This window comes from Cucurbita maxima, unplaced genomic scaffold (assembly GCF_002738345.1).
Source record: "Cucurbita maxima cultivar Rimu unplaced genomic scaffold, Cmax_1.0 Cma_Scf00021, whole genome shotgun sequence".
NCBI lineage: Eukaryota > Viridiplantae > Streptophyta > Magnoliopsida > Cucurbitales > Cucurbitaceae > Cucurbita > Cucurbita maxima.
The window spans coordinates 2,622,311-2,637,778 of record NW_019272037.1 but is presented as its reverse complement, the minus strand read 5'-3'; the positions used below and the strand labels follow the sequence as shown (position 1 = coordinate 2,637,778).

The following is a 15,468-nucleotide window of genomic DNA, read 5'->3' as shown; positions in this document are numbered from 1 at the left end:
TTAATCTTTTTTTTTTCTCTCTTTTTTCACACAAGATTCACTGGATCATATAAATGAATAATTAAATATTTGTTACATATAATTGTTTTTTTTTTTTAATTATGTGATTTAAATTGTGATATTTTCGTGCACCTATATTTTAAATTCAAATTCTAAAATAGAAACTTAATTTAATTTAATTTAATTTAAATAGATTTCTTAATTGATCCTCGTTGTAATAGCGTCCTCCTATAATAGGCGCGTAGACGGTAGAGGCCCACCTGACTTCAGCGCCCCACAAATGAGTTGAAGATTCCGGAATTCGGGAGCCGGGAGCCAGACGCCAAAAGCCTAGTTCCAATTTCCAAATTCCAGAAAGGCTTTCGGCCTCCGCCATAGCTCTCCGGCTGCCTTTTCTCTCCGCCGCTTCCTCTTCGTATCACTGCAGCCGCCGGTCATGGCCATTACCTCCAGTTCCACGACCGTTTTTTTCATCAAGAATCATCAACGGCATCATTATCCCTACCATTCTTCATTCTCCATCTTGTTTTCTTACCTGTTCTTTTTACTTTTGTTTTCATCTCCTCCCACCGCTTACGCGTTTACTGGTATTTCCATCATCTTCCTTTTTAGTTTCGTCTTGATATGCTACTTTGCCGTACTCCCTCGGGATGGAAAATGGATGTTCCTTTGTGAAAATACATAAAACTGAATCGAAATGAATACGAACCACTCGTTTATGCTTTTACGGATAACGTACATGATTAAGTTTCACTTTCCGTCAATGAACTCTGGAAAATCACTTGTTCTAATATCTGCTCAAACATATTTTTTCGGAGGTGTTGGCAGATCTGTTTCTTCTCCATCGAGTAATCTGTCGTAGTAAATCATAGCTATTGTATGTTGCTCATAAAGGGCAGGTTTTCTTTTTCTTTCCTTTCTAGGTCGGGAATATTCTGTTTGGTTGGGTATTTTCGCTGTTGCGGGATTATTATCAGCTTTTATGATGATGTTCTATTTGTCACAACCATATCGAATGAAATTATTTTTCATGTTAGTGAACGATTGTACGTTGAACACTGAAAATATTATTCAATTTTTTCCAGGAGATGTAGTCGAAGATTCGAATAACAGAAGGGCTGATTTGTTCGTGCAAATTCTCAAGGACGAAGCGGTAGGAAGATTGAACGAACTAGGGAAGGTAGTGGACCACAACTCCATTTTCCCTCTCTCTGTTGGCTACAATAAGCCTCCCCTTGCTAATGTTTGGTACTTGTTAAACTCACTGAATAATTGGACGATTTGCATGATATCTTCGAGTTTTCTATTCATAATATAAAAATGTCATGTGTTGACCATGTAACTTGATTTTACCGAATAATACTTCAGAAATAGGTTATGAAAGAGTTCCTGCAATTTTTCATAGTTTTGTTCTTTCTTAGTAAGTTTCGATTGAAAGATAAGTGAATTTCAGATCTTTTCGTCTCTGAAGTATTTACCTTGGTTACTTCCACTTCCCATTATAAAACACTTCATTTTATGTGGTACTCCACATATTATAGCTTAGTCCATGAAAAGTTGTCCTCCCCTTCCCCCAGATAAACCTGCTGAATACCAGAGGTTGAGTTCTGTTCCAACTTAAAAACTGTAAAATGGTGAGTTTTCTGTGTTTGTGTTAAATATTCCCTGCTGTTAACTTAAGAGTTATCTTACAACTGTCCCCAATTACCAGGTGAGTGATGCGGCTCGATATCTTGAGAGGACATTCTTGAGTCCAGCTTCTATTAAAGCAAGATTTCTTCTTCAAAAATGGATGGAGGATGCTGGATTAAGAACGTTAGATTTCTACATCTCCTCATCTGGAAGAAATCTTAATTGTTATTGACCTGTGATCATGAACATTTTTCAGGTGGGTTGACTGCATGGGCAATCTACATGGTCGAACTGAGGGCAGGAATGCAAGTGCTGAAGCATTATTGATTGGATCTCACTTGGTGATTATTTGACTCCCCCTAAGCAGAGGCAAGAATTTAGGTTGCATATCGAGCTAAGAATTAAAATTTCGTTTTTTTCCTCGTAGGATACTGTTGTTGATGCTGGAAAATTTGATGGCGCATTAGGCATCATATCTGCTATCTCTGCTTTGAAAGTTTTTTATATGAATGGGAAGTTAGAAGAATTAAAGAGGCCAATTGAGGTTTGAGTTATTTACTTTCTCATTAACAATAGTGAATTTGGAAGAAATAAGTGACTTGTTTTAGATATCTTCTTCCTCCAATTTTTATCATCCGAGCAAAATCTTTCTCAATTTTTTGGAGAACTGTTTGTCGCGCAAACAAATGGAACTTTTAGTACATATTGGAGGAAACAATCAGGAACATTATTGGTCCTGATGCGACAACATTTCTACCTTGTCACATTTAGTTATAATCAACTACAAAATTATGCAGGTGATTGCCTTCAGTGATGAAGAAGGCGTGAGGTTTCAATCAACCTTTTTAGGAAGTGCTGCTATTGCTGGTATCTTACCAGTTTCATCTTTGGAAATATCAGATAAAAGGTTTTGTTACGCAACTCCGAACTCACTGGATGCTTATCACTCGTTATTATCTGCATATTAATTAACAGTCTATTATCAGTGGCATGACTATAAAAGATGTTATTACGGAGAGTGGTGTACAGATAACAGAGGAGAACCTGTTGCAACTCAAGTATGACCGTAAGTCTGTCTGGGGATATGTTGAGGTATGACCCGGTTGCTTTTCTGGTGTTTGTTCTTCACTTAGAAGCTTATTTTTAGAACTTAGGTATATTAATCGGTTCTTTTCAACCATTGTGGGAGCATTATTGTTTGCTTTGACCTTCAGGTTCATATTGAACAAGGTCCCGTACTTGAGTGGTCTGGTTTTCCTCTTGGAGTGGTTAGAGGCATTGCTGGGCAGACACGCCTAAAGGTACATGAGTTAAATAACCTGGAGGTCATGTAGAATTTTGTTAATCATTTATTTGAAGGGCTTGCCACACAATCGATGGCATGGCCACAACATTTTGAAACATTAATGATCACGTTTCTTGACTACTAACTTGCTATATGTCATGGTTGATAAGCATGTTTGGTGTTTAGATCTCGACTCCCAGAGAAAATGCTTATAACTTAAAAGTCATTCTTTGCTTATCATCCAAACCGAGGAAAATCCAATTAATGGAAGAGTTTTGAAGCTAGGCCATTTTGACTTCAAGAGTACAATTGATAATAGAAATGAACTTGAAGTTGCACTTTAACCCATGTCCACTATTGGACGTTTATATTTTCCTGAAAGGCTGTAGTATACCTACCCAATCCTAAAAGTTTTTTCTCCATCTAAATTTATAATTTAGCTGGTGTGTAAAACTGAAAGGAAGGAAATCTGACTTTCTAGTTTCACGAAAGAACTAGAAGGGATTTATGTAATTTGGGATGTGAGTTTCGTTTGATAGAGCGATCCGTGCACAAAGATTGCAGGTTACAGTGAGAGGTTCTCAGGGGCATGCAGGAACTGTTCCAATGCCTTTGCGCCAAGATCCCATGGCAGCTTCAGCTGAATTGATTGTACAATTGGAAAAACTCTGTAAGCAACCAGAGAGTTACTTATCTTTTGATGGCCATTGCAGTGATTCTACCCTGAAATCGCTTTCCACATCTCTTGTCTGTACGGTTGGAGAGATATCAACATGGCCCAGTGCAAGCAATGTCATTCCAGGCCAGGCAAGCATTTGATATAGAGGCACTGCAGACCGTACCTTTTTACCAGACAATTTTTAATGTTTGGCATGTTACAGGTGACCTTCACTGTAGATTTACGTACTATCGATGACATAGGACGAGAAGCTGTAATTTTTGAATTCTCTAATCAGGTACATAAAATTTGCAGCAGCCGGTCGGTTTTGTGCAATATCGAACGTAAGGTGTGTATCTTCCATTGTGTTCGTTGTCCACATTTATCATTTACTTCCATTTCACATCAATAATCTACTCTGCCTGTTCCTTTCAGCATGATGCAAATGCCGTAATTAGTGATTCGGAGCTGAGCTCGCAGCTGAAATCTGCCGCTTCCGCTGCACTCCAAAAAATGGTAGGCGAGATTCAAGAGGAAGTACCTGTATTAATGAGTGGAGCCGGGCATGATGCAATGGCAATGTCTTATTTAACGAAGGTTTGTTCTCAACGTTTATACTGTAATTCTTGAAAGTTCTACTTTTGCATTTGCATCGATGCATCGACATGTTTATACGTTAACACAAGGGAATTGGCAGGTGGGAATGTTGTTCGTCCGCTGTCGTGGAGGTGTAAGTCACTCCCCCTCCGAGCATGTATTGGAGGATGACATTTGGGCGGCGGGTTTGGCTGTCTTGGAATTTCTAGAAAACCATCTGTAGTACTTCTACTCTTTGTTCCCAGTGCGCAAAACTAATTAGTTACTTAGTAGAAGTGCTACATGTTAATTCATTTGTACAATCCATCTTCGTAGATTTGTACTGCCCCTTGGTCGTAAGCAAGACTAATAAACTTCATGTTGCATGTAAATTCAATTTTTACAACCTATTATCGTGGGTTGTATTCAATCATTTTCTCACCATTCAAGCTCAATTTCTGACAAGAATTAGAGTCCATTAAAAGAAAAGCAACTGCCGGATGAATAATTTTGCTTAATCAGTTGCAAGTGAGGTTAAATAATCGTGCTTGTTGTTAGCATTAGATATTGAACATTGCACAATAGTTTGATCAAGTGAAGTGGTTGTACCGCTGTGCACATCGGAGACTAGCGTTCGAAAACAATTCAGAAATTGGGTTAAATGTGACTACCTACCTTGGATCCTGTCCTAGACTAACTGGCTTCATTCCAAGTTAGAATCTAGCAATGGGAAATCTTGAAGTCAGATGAATATCTTTACTTCATAGTGAGAGGTGAGGGGGCCAATTGTTGCAACTGATGAACAACATGCGACATTCTAGGGAGCCTGCACAAGTGATCTAGGTAACGGTGAGCCTGCGAAAGTGGCGTTGCCCATTCGAAAATACTCTGCCAACCAACTGAATGAACTGCCTGTGTAGGCCTACGACCGGTCACAATTTCAAGCAGTAGCACCCCAAAACTATAGACATCGCTCTTCGTCGTTAGCTCATTTCTGTAGACAAATTCAGGAGCAAGGTTATCCATAGGTTCCTCCTGCCATCACCGTCCTCTCATGCATCGCTTCATATGCCACCAATTTCGATAGGCCAACTCCCATCAGATGTGTTCCAAATTCTTCATCAAGAAGTACATTACTGGCACGGATATCTCGATGTACCACGTGTGGCTTGACCTTGTCATGAAGGAACCTGTACAGAACATGAAAGATGAGAGTCAGTTCATAATTGCTAGAGAAGAGGTAGGATTATCAATCAAAGTAATAGTTCCTCTGCATCTTAAGAGAGATCCATATTTTTAACAAGAAAGATCCATAAATTGTACATACGCAATCCCTTGGGCGAGAGTCGTGGCAATTTTCATTCTCATGGTCCAATCTAAGCTTCGACCACCTCTCGGTACATGGTGAAGCCATCAATCTAAGGGTCCATTAACAACAAATCCATAAACAATGTACCGGTCACCATGGTTATAGCAGCATCCTTTCAGGGCAACCAAATTTGGGTGACGAAGTCTAGCAACTCTTGCAATTTCAGAATGATTTAATCTTTTAATTGCAACTCTTGAACCATCGGGTAAGAGTCCACTGTATGTACCACCTGTTTTTGTGTCTCCAAGAAGACAGTTTCCCTCACTGAAGTTTTTTGTAATAGATCTCAGCTCTTCCTTGGTAAACACCTTCCATGAAGGTGGTACCAGTGCAGAAGCTGCAGGATTGGATACCTTCCGAGACCTTCTCCGTTTTTTGCTCCTCTTGTAGGCAAGAAGCCAAATCACAACAGCAAACGTCGTGCAAAATATCAACCCACTCACAACAGCTAGAATAACTAGATACTCCTTGTGGCAGTGCATGCGCTGGCATCTATCATCTGATACAATTAAAACAATATCAATCTCAGTGTGGATCACAACATCTCTCAATGACTAAACTACCTAAGAACCAGGAAATGGAAATACCAAACATGTTAGATTCATTCCATTCCTCTGTTGCTATAAGTTCTCACTCTGTTAACGAGTGAGTTACATGACAAGAACGCCTAAGATGATGGCATACCTAGATTTATCATGCATATAAAAGGGTGAGAACTGTTGCATTTCTCATCCCTAAGGAAGGGTGCTGCTAGTCCACCAACTATCAAAGCACATGTTTCAATCAAAACATTCATGCGGCAAGAGACATTTTTGCAATTAGATTGTGAAGCTGTGCTGGGAATAATGGAATCGTTCCATTTAGAAACATTATCTGACCAATTCCAAACAAGATTATTTGAAGAGTTGAACACTCTGCCACCAACCCAACAACCACCAAAAGTTCCGTTACACATGTTTTGTGCAAAGCTGAACTCTTGATATGTTATCAGAGATGCCAAGTTCCCGCCTAAACCATTACATTGGTTCTCTGATTCATTCCATGATTTAGGGCTCAACATAAAACCGTAGCACTTAGTCCTGTTTGGGCTAATAAACCAACCATGTGGGCACCGTCCTAGCCAAAGAGAAAAGAAAAGCATTTGAGGTTGCCATATTATAACCACAGTATAACAATGACAAACAGAAATTGAGACAGATTCTCATAAGGATGTAGCATGCTTGAATGCAAGGAAGGAAAAAGGGAAAAGTAAACTAAAAAAACTAAATAGGACATGTCGCATATGATTTAATTATGAATGATGAGTTTAAACATAGAAAAATCTTTCATATTCAGAAAGAAGAGATCATTTTTTCTTTTCATAGATCTTCCAAGTTGAAAAAAAACCTAAACTGTTTTCTTCTCCCTTCAATTCACCGAGGTTGTAGGCAAAGTAACAATTCTAGAAGTTAACTGTATACCTTTTGGGTTTTCATTTCGGGAAACAACCGAATGCCCACTTACTGAGTCGTTGAACATCTACATAGCCAAAGGAAACTTCATGACATAATTTCCCAAAACAGGGGCACAACATTTAATTGATTCCGATGGAAAAGCCAAAACAAGAATATAACATCAACCAGTAATGAAGGAAAAAACAAAAAACAGTCGAATTCGAGTTCCTTACAGTGTCCGAGGCGCTCATTCTGGACACCCAAATTAACGTCAGAAGTGGAAGAAATTGCAGATACAGCGTTTTCACCTCTGTCGGAGCCATTACCCAAACCCTAAGCATAAAAACTCAAAAGTTTAGCCAGAAGAAGAAGCCATAACGAGATCGCGCACCAAAAAACACATCCACCAAATCTAACTAGCTCAGAAAGCACAGAAATCGACAATCCCCAGTGATTCGAACAGATAAATTGATGTCTAATTCATATCCTCCATAAAACAAGAGAACTTTAAAACAAAATCACAACATCAACAGAACACTCAGTATGAACGCCAATTGGAAGAATCAACCACAAATTGATGAAGAAATCTTTAAAAAGACTTACCAACCGACAGGGCGTAGACTTCTGAGGTCTTGAAAGTGCGAGTGGTTTAGGCTTAGATGAAAATCCCTTTTCTATTCGCCTCCATTTCCATGTATTTCAGCATTTCATACGAATCAGATAATTCATGGAGTAGCCGAGCTGAGCTGATCTGAGAGCACCAAGATTCGAAGGGCTCATGGTCACGAAACATAAGGCATTGAAGTAAGCAGTATAGTCGTTTGGCAGTTAACTAGGTCTGGCGACTTTGGAGACTGGAACGCCCCCTTTTCCATTTTCCCTCCCTTTTTCTTTTAATAGCTGTACATTATATATAATACAAATATAAAAACTCTCATACTCATTTATTTATTTTTCAATTAATTAACTAATTTAACTATATATATTAAATAAATAGTACTATATTTAATTTATTGTCACATCCTTAATTAATTAATTAATTAATTAATTATATCTTTTCCCAACAATAGTTACAAAACATACCCATATTATATTACAAATATAAATATTAAATTAATTAAAAATATTAAAAAACATAGGAAGATGTTTGAAAAACTCTCAGTAATAGATATCATTTTAGAATTACAAGGGGACGAGAGACATGAATCTGTAACAATTCAGAGATCAAATAGATATAGATCGAGTCGAGAGAGATGAGGTGGAACAGTGTCCCACGCGGAGCGGAGAGAGTCAACACCCAGAAACCCGACTCATCTGTCTGCCATTGCAGCCTTATCCGTAGAGGAAGCTGATTTCTTCCATTGAAGAAGGAGAAAAGCAAGAACAAGAATTAAATTAAATTAAATTGAAAAAAAAAAAAAACAGAACAAAGAAAAGAACAGTAACATAATAAAAACGTAAAGTACTGGCGGTCGGCGTGCCCTAAATTTACGACTTGGAGGATGACAGCAGACACCCCCAACGTTTCTGAATTTGAGGAAAACGCATATTCATACAACATTATCTCTCTTTGACTTGGTCAAAATAACATATCATATTCTACCCAATTAAACCTAACAAATTTTAAATAAAAAACGCTAAATTATTTTCTGTTCATCACTGATGATTAGCGTTGTAATTGTGAAAGGGGAGGGAGAAGTGATCGATGAGTCCAGTGACGGGCGTGGCCAATCTGGGTTCATAAGCAAACCCATGAAGAACCTCTTCTCCGCCGCCGCTTCCGATATAGGGACACGGCGGAATCCACTGCCAGAGTTTCTTGGACATGTCATACAAGAGCGCCGCCTTATCCCAACACCCTTTAATTAAAACCACCATGAATTCCCCATGCGCCACGCATTCAAACCCACACCCTTTTTCCATTTCCTCGAACTGCACGTACAATTGCTGCGGCATTCGCTCCATTTCTATCCACGTCGTTCCGCAACCTTGCAGCCCCCATACCCGCAGGCTCTTCGGTATGTTCAATTTGCTCTTCTCCACCGCCGCCATCAACAGCAGTTTCCCCCGGCTCTCCACCAGGTTTGGCGACCGTAGAAACCGCCTCATTGGTGCTTGGATTTTCCACCACTTGTTTTGCGACATGTCGTATGCAAGGATGCTGAATGGGCTGTAGTTCATGCAGTACAATCTTCCTTCCACGTGGATCATTCGATTTGATTCGAAGCTGCATAGACGTGGCAGAGCTGAGGTGGTGGCCCACATTGAGTAGAATCCGCCGCTGTCTATGTGGAAGGTTTCTGCCGTGAGATTTTTCACGGCGTAAGGGGATATTAGGTCGTCTCCGGCCACCGTCACGTCTATGGACGATGGGGTTATGGCGAGGCCGATTGAAGGGAATAGGCGTGGTCTTACTGTCGGGGGCAGCTGAGATAAGGTGCCTAGAATTGGGTTCGACAGGATTAGACTTTTGGGGCCTCCCTCGTCCGGTGCCCAACAGATTAGCCCGCCGGAGGAGGCCACCGGTGAGAACCCCGCCGGAATTTGAGCGAACGACAGCCGGTACCATGCCACGTCGTATGGATCAAACAGGTACCTATCAAAAATTGATATTTTGATATTTATTTCTAAATTTTCACAATTTTTTACAATTATATTAATCTTAAAATTACTGAAACTAAAAGAAATAAAAAATTAAAATTACACAGAATAAAATTGTAACCAAGCCTATACCTACACGATATTATTAGCTTTAGCTAATTATGAATCGTGGTAGACATTACGATTTTAAAACCCCATTTGTTATTAAGAAGTTTTCACGCTCTTTATAAGAAATGTTTTGTTCTGCTCTACAGAGGTCGGATTCTAGCATCCTTGCTGGCTCACCACTTGTTATTTGTCTTTGATACTATTTATAATCATTCAAACCCACCGCTATTAGATATTGTTCCTCATTACAAATAGTTATCAGTCTCACAATCTTAAAAAGCGGAGGTTTCCACACTTTTATAATGTTTTGTTCCGCTCTACCATCAATGTGGGATTTCACAATCACTTTTTTTAGAGATCCACCATCCTTGTTGACACACTGTTGGCTCGGATACCATTTGTAACCACCCAAACTCGCCGCTAGCAGATATTGTCATTCGTAACATATAGTTATCAGCCTCACAATTTTAAAAAGGATATGTTACGGAAAGTTTTTTATATTCTTAAAAGAAATGATTCAACCAAGGAAGATAAAAATAATAATATTTAAACCTAGGAAAAAAAAAATGGTTTAAGCATTTACCCCTCGTAGGTGGGTCTGGAGGCGGGTCCTCCAAGTGGGGAGTTAGTATTATTCCTGTAAATGTGGCTGGAAAGGCCTTTGAGCTTGAAGAACAGGAACCAGTGGCGGCGATGAGGGGAGAGTTGGAGGTAGGTTTCGAGGAAGGTAGCGTAAAAGAGAAGGCCGTACCATCTCTTGCAGACGCAACGGGCACGAAAGAAGGCCGGCGGCGGAAGAAACGCGACCACCCGGTCCAGCAGCTTCTGCGGAAGTTTACTCCATATTCTGGTATCCATGATGGGGCCGGACAGAAGTCCGGCATTGGAAGAAGACGAAGAAGAAGAAGAGGCAGTGGAACAGCCGGAGAGAATGGCGCAATTGGAGGGCGAGAAATTGTAGGCGAAGGGGAGAGGCATGGAGGAGTGAAGAGTAATGTCCATGCTGTGACTGAAATTCATGTTTGAATGGGAAATGGGTTAGAAACCATGGGTGGGGAGTTGCACTTGTTTTTATAGGGTGGATTGGGATGAATTAATAAAATAATTAATAATTAATATTAATTGGGTTGCTTTTTGTTGTGTCTGTTGGCGAGTGTGAATGGCAGTGTGAGTCTGAATGTTGCATCTGTCATTTCGAGTTGTTTTGTCAATGGTCGAGGTAGGAAGGACAAGGGGCATCTCTCTCTCTCTCTCTCTCTCTCTCTCTCTCTCTCTATATATATATATATATAAACAAGTTTGTTTGTTTGATTGATTTGTAATTCTGAATTTGAAGCTTTAAACAAAGAAAAATGCAGAGGCATCATGTAATCTACTTATATTTCCCAAATAATTGGGGGCCCATATGGGTGGCTATGTCTATGGCCATGGCCCCTCCTCCTCCTCCTCCTCCTCCTCCTCCCATGCCCATGTCCTGCATTCTTTCTGCTGCTCTATATTTCTTTCTTTCTCATCATTTCATTATTTTCTCTTCTCTACTTATCCTCCCAACTCTCTTAATCCAACCCAATTGGACCATACATAAATCAATAATAAAAAAAAAAAATCATGCTCGTGTCGAGACAATGATCGAGTAAGTCCCGTATTGGTTGAAGTGTTTGTTTGTCTAGAATTATTAATAGTGTTTATGGTATGATAGATCTTATTAAAAAGGAGACAATGTTACTTAATTATAAACCCATAATTTTTTTTTTTAATTGGCCAACTCGAGAATACTCTTTTTAATAATTTGAGCTCTTAAACAAAATACACAATTTGTTTGACATTTGATTCTGATTTTTCTGTTCTAAGTCAAGAAAATTCTAAATTAAGGACACGACTCTAATAGTATATTATAAGCATGACACTCTACAAAGTATGATATCGTCGGGAGGAGGGCAGGGGATGAGAAGAGATAAATGTGAATGAGGGAATCCCAATTTGTTGTGAAGATGAAGAAGTAAATTAAGAGAAAGAAAGAAAATAGAGAAAAAGAGAGAGAAAGAGAGTTGTCAGTGAGATCATACGTCCAATCCAATCCAATCCAATCTCATTTACTGATGGATTTGGTGGCAGTTTGGGGTGTGGCGTGAACAGAGGAAGGTGAAGGGGAGGGGTGTTGTGTTGTGTTGTGTTGTGCTGTGCTGTGCTGTGCTGTGCTGTGCTGTGCTGGTTTGATCTAATCATTCACATTGCTTTCTCCTTTCTGCAATTCATCATTTCCCCTTTTCCGCAACACTCTTCACAGTTGTTGTTGTGTTGGTCTTGTTCATGTCAATCCCTTTCCCTTTTCTAAAAATCCAGACCGCTCTCCTCCATTTTTGGAAACTTCCCCCTCCCTTCAAGCAACCCCCTCCGCCCTCCCCTCTTCCACTAAGCTACCTATACCAATCCTTTTCTCTAACCCCCTTTCCTCCCGTCTCTTTGTGTTCGACTCTAATACCATTTGTAACGCCTCAAGTCCACCACTAGTAAATATCATCCGCTTTGCCTTATTGCATATTACCATTAACTTTTAAAATTTTATTTACTTATTCAATTTTAATACTATAAGAAATTATAATACATGAATTAAAATAGAAAATGAAGGGTTTAAAAACATAAAAATAAAAATTAGGTAGGATCCACAACACTTAATTTCAACTGACATTTATTGAAAAATAAATTTAGAATTTAAAAATGGATATATTTATAATTTTGAAAACGACATCGTACACAAGAGAAGGTGGCATAAAGATTACAAATTTATTTATTTATTTATTTTGTTATTCCAGGGCCAAAATATTACAAAATCTGAGCCGTTAATTTCTCAATCAGAGAATTCAATGCCGTATACGATGAACCATTTTCCAGTAGGACAGTTCTGCACTTCTCTCCCATCCGCTTCACCCTCGCCCTGACATCATCACCGCCGTCCATTAAGCGCCTCAGCGCTGTCTCTAGCTCCTTCGCCGTCACCAGGTTGCTTCCTTCCCTGTAATCCAGCCGCAACTCCACCGCCAATTCCAATTCCTTCACCATTTCAAAGGCGTTCATTTGCTGCTCTGCATACACCGGCCAAGTTGCTATTGGCACACCAAACCATAAGCTCTCCAAAATTGAGTTCCACCCGCAATGGGACACGAACCCTCCAATTGCACTATGGCTCAAAATACTCACCTGCCATTAAATCAAAAAATGAGTTACCTATTGGATATTGATAAAGCCTATTACTATTGAAGGTTGATTTATATTTTTTTAAGATGGAATTTAAGGGAACTCTACACACCTGCGGTACCCACCCACAGACCAATCCCAGCCCAGCCGTGCGAGTTACGAACCCATCCGGCAACACGTGGTCTAGATCGGAGTAGTCGTCGGGGTGTTCTAAGTGGGTCTTGGGCGGCTGACGCACGACCCACACAAATCGGAACCCAGCCCGTTCGAGCCCAAAAGCAATTTCTCTAACTTGAGCTTTATCAAGACTTCCCATACTCCCAAAGCTCAACAGAACAACCGACCGCTCAGGCTGACCGTCGAGCCACTTCAGGACGCTCTGGTGGGTGGCTCGAGACGGCTGCCACTGGGCTGGGCCGCCCAAATCAAGCAAAGGCCCAACAGCATAAACCGGTGGAATCTCACCCAACGAGCTCAGCGCATGAGGCTCAAGCTCTGTAAACGAATTAATAACAACCCCATTCGTCTCGCCATACCTACGCCCGTGATGGGTGTACCACAAAAGACCATCCCGAGTCTTCAAAACAGTGGACGGCAACAAACTGGAAGTCAGCGGGTGAGCAAAACTCGGCAAAACAAACTCAGCATCCGAGTCACGGATCGAGGATTCAACTCGGTCACGATCCATCTTAGGTAGTTGAACCATGAGGCTAAGAAAAGTAGCCGGGGACGCAAAGAAGAGGTAGCTAGGAATTTGGAGATCATTAGCAACATCGATGAACGCCGTCGTGAACATATCGACAAAAACCCCAACGACACGGCCGGAATTTCGGGGATTCTGGAGGTCAATAATGGCTTGCTTGACGTGGGGCTTATAAGAATCGAAATACAATGACAAATAGCCGATGTGGGAGTGGAAGAGAGCGGGAGATGGGGGTTGGACAGATGGGATAGCAATGAATTGGATGTTTTGAGAAGGGGAAGCAGAGAAACGTGATTGGGTGTAGGCATTGACGAGGGGTCTTCCAGGGATGTCGAGGGCGAGGAAGGTGGCCAAAAAACGAGGGTCGTGACGGACTAATCGGACGGCGAATTCCACGGCCGGAACTAAATTTCCGATTGCCGGGTTACAGATGAACACTAGATGATGATGATGATGAGGTGTTGCCATTGTGGGGTTAGTGGGGAATTGGAGATTGGGAATCTGAAGATGAATTATTGGCAGAGATTGAACCAAACTTACACTTATTTATTGAATCACTGGAAGTGGAGCAGCGAATATGACTTTTGAATAAATAAATTAGCCATTGTGATTGGGGAATTCAATTACAAAAACATATACTTAAATTAGTATAAATTAGTATATCTGTCTTAAATGGAAAATCCAAAGAGGACAATATCTGTTAGCGGTGGGTTTGAGCCGTTACAATTATATAACTGATATGCTTCAGACTCGTTTTATAAATCTAAAGAAGATAACATTTGTTAGTGGTGAGTTTGAGTGGTTACAAATGATATCAGATACTATGGGTGGATTATGAGAGCGTATTAGAGTTAACCTTGTTTAATTTATTTGGGTCAAGAATCAAACTTCTCGGCCCCAAAGTCAATACTCTATATATACTATAAAATATGACTGAATCCCTATGATTCTGAATTTCATAATATAGATTATACAAAAAGTCTATAAATAAAAATTTAAAAACTAATGCATATAGTTGGGTTTGATTAATTAATATGATTATTTGTAATTTATTCATAATTGGGTGTTCAAGCATGGATTAAGGTTAGGTAGTTCTTGAGAAGGATTTTAATGTAACACGTAATCCCTTACCTCAGGAGCAGCTGAAGTGATAATAAATCAAAGCTCATTCAAAATTGGTAGTTTGCAAAAGTAACCCAAAAACGGACATAAATGCAAAAAGTTGCAACCACTTTTTCCAAAAATATTTCCAAAACTACTTTTTAAAAGTAACTTTCAAAATAAAAAATCTAAAAAAATAACCTTATAATTCAATTTTTTTTTTTAACAATTTCAAAAATACTTTTTAAAAAAATTTAAAAATAATTGGATGGTAATGAATTTTTCAAAATAATATTATAATTTTTGTAAATAATCTATAAAGTGTCGATAAACAGTGTTATCTCTATTGTGAACTATAAACGATTGTCATAGTCATTATTGATAGGAAAAGTAATACTTCGTGTTCTTGACACATATCCTTGTATCGTTGTCGTGTTGGTCTTGTGTACAAGATATTAATATTAATAATGCATGAACAAATTATATAATAACACGACCAAACGTTATAAACAAAAGATTTTCTTTCGTACATCTAAAGATAATAAAATTGTCAATCACATCATGACGGTTTCGCCTATAACGGGTTATAAAATTGTCGATCACGTCGTGACAGCCTTGACTATAACGTTTAAGCCTCGTTTTGGATGACGGATTATAGGCAGAGATATATGCATGAAGAACACCTGGCTCCAAAACGATATACATGAAGCAAGAAGCATGAGGCAAAAGGGTGAAAAAGGGCATCAAGAAAACTAACAAACTTTTCGGTTATAATCTTTACCCTGATCACTGTAATAAAGCCATAAA

At 39.4% G+C, this 15,468-nt stretch overlaps 3 protein-coding genes and 1 pseudogene across 4 annotated transcripts; 1 reads left to right on the top strand and 3 right to left on the bottom strand.

The window, feature by feature from the left end:
- Positions 1–259: 259 nt before the first annotated feature.
- Positions 260–4,581, top strand: LOC111495274 (allantoate deiminase 2). Of its 2 annotated transcripts, none has more exons than XM_023145240.1 (12): positions 260–587; positions 1,086–1,180; positions 1,712–1,815; positions 1,889–1,973; positions 2,060–2,176; positions 2,430–2,539; positions 2,619–2,724; positions 2,847–2,933; positions 3,482–3,724; positions 3,799–3,924; positions 4,011–4,172; positions 4,273–4,581. In XM_023145240.1, exons 1-12 carry the CDS (start codon positions 437–439, stop codon positions 4,393–4,395), a joined length of 1,509 nt encoding a protein of 502 aa, XP_023001008.1. In that variant the 5' UTR covers positions 260–436; the 3' UTR covers positions 4,396–4,581. The 2 variants fall into 2 exon arrangements, with proteins under 2 accessions (XP_023001008.1, XP_023001009.1); XM_023145241.1 differs by lacking the exon at positions 260–587 and adding an exon at positions 1,578–1,634.
- Positions 4,582–4,610: 29 nt separating this feature from the next.
- On the bottom strand, positions 4,611–7,828 carry LOC111495273 (annotated as a pseudogene).
- A 554-nt stretch (positions 7,829–8,382) lies between these two features.
- Positions 8,383–10,664, bottom strand: LOC111495523 (protein UNUSUAL FLORAL ORGANS-like). The gene is made up of 2 exons (XM_023145595.1): positions 10,246–10,664; positions 8,383–9,549 (listed from the first exon to the last, which is right to left on the bottom strand). Exons 1-2 carry the CDS (start codon positions 10,662–10,664, stop codon positions 8,610–8,612), a joined length of 1,359 nt encoding a protein of 452 aa, XP_023001363.1. The 3' UTR covers positions 8,383–8,609.
- Positions 10,665–12,427: 1,763 nt separating this feature from the next.
- Positions 12,428–14,109, bottom strand: LOC111495522 (UDP-glycosyltransferase 43-like). The gene is made up of 2 exons (XM_023145594.1): positions 12,970–14,109; positions 12,428–12,860 (listed from the first exon to the last, which is right to left on the bottom strand). The coding sequence occupies exons 1-2, from the start codon at positions 14,026–14,028 to the stop codon at positions 12,486–12,488; spliced, it is 1,434 nt and encodes a 477-aa protein (XP_023001362.1). The 5' UTR covers positions 14,029–14,109; the 3' UTR covers positions 12,428–12,485.
- Between the last annotated feature and the right edge of the window lie 1,359 nt (positions 14,110–15,468).

Excerpts from the sequence above, each read along its gene's own strand:
- LOC111495523 (XM_023145595.1), bottom strand. The coding sequence starts at position 10,664 with ATGGACATTACTCTTCACTCCTCCATGCCTCTCCCCTTCGCCTACAAT. Across the intron at positions 9,550-10,245 it reads TCCAGACCCACCTACGAGGG|GTACCTGTTTGATCCATACG; the intron begins GTAAATGCTTAA and ends AATTTTTGATAG.
- LOC111495522 (XM_023145594.1), bottom strand. The coding sequence starts at position 14,028 with ATGGCAACACCTCATCATCATCATCATCTAGTGTTCATCTGTAACCCG. Across the intron at positions 12,861-12,969 it reads TCTGTGGGTGGGTACCGCAG|GTGAGTATTTTGAGCCATAG; the intron begins GTGTGTAGAGTT and ends ATTTAATGGCAG.
- LOC111495274 (XM_023145240.1), top strand. The coding sequence starts at position 437 with ATGGCCATTACCTCCAGTTCCACGACCGTTTTTTTCATCAAGAATCAT. Across the intron at positions 1,816-1,888 it reads GAGGATGCTGGATTAAGAAC|GTGGGTTGACTGCATGGGCA; the intron begins GTTAGATTTCTA and ends AACATTTTTCAG. Across the intron at positions 2,540-2,618 it reads TTGGAAATATCAGATAAAAG|TGGCATGACTATAAAAGATG; the intron begins GTTTTGTTACGC and ends GTCTATTATCAG.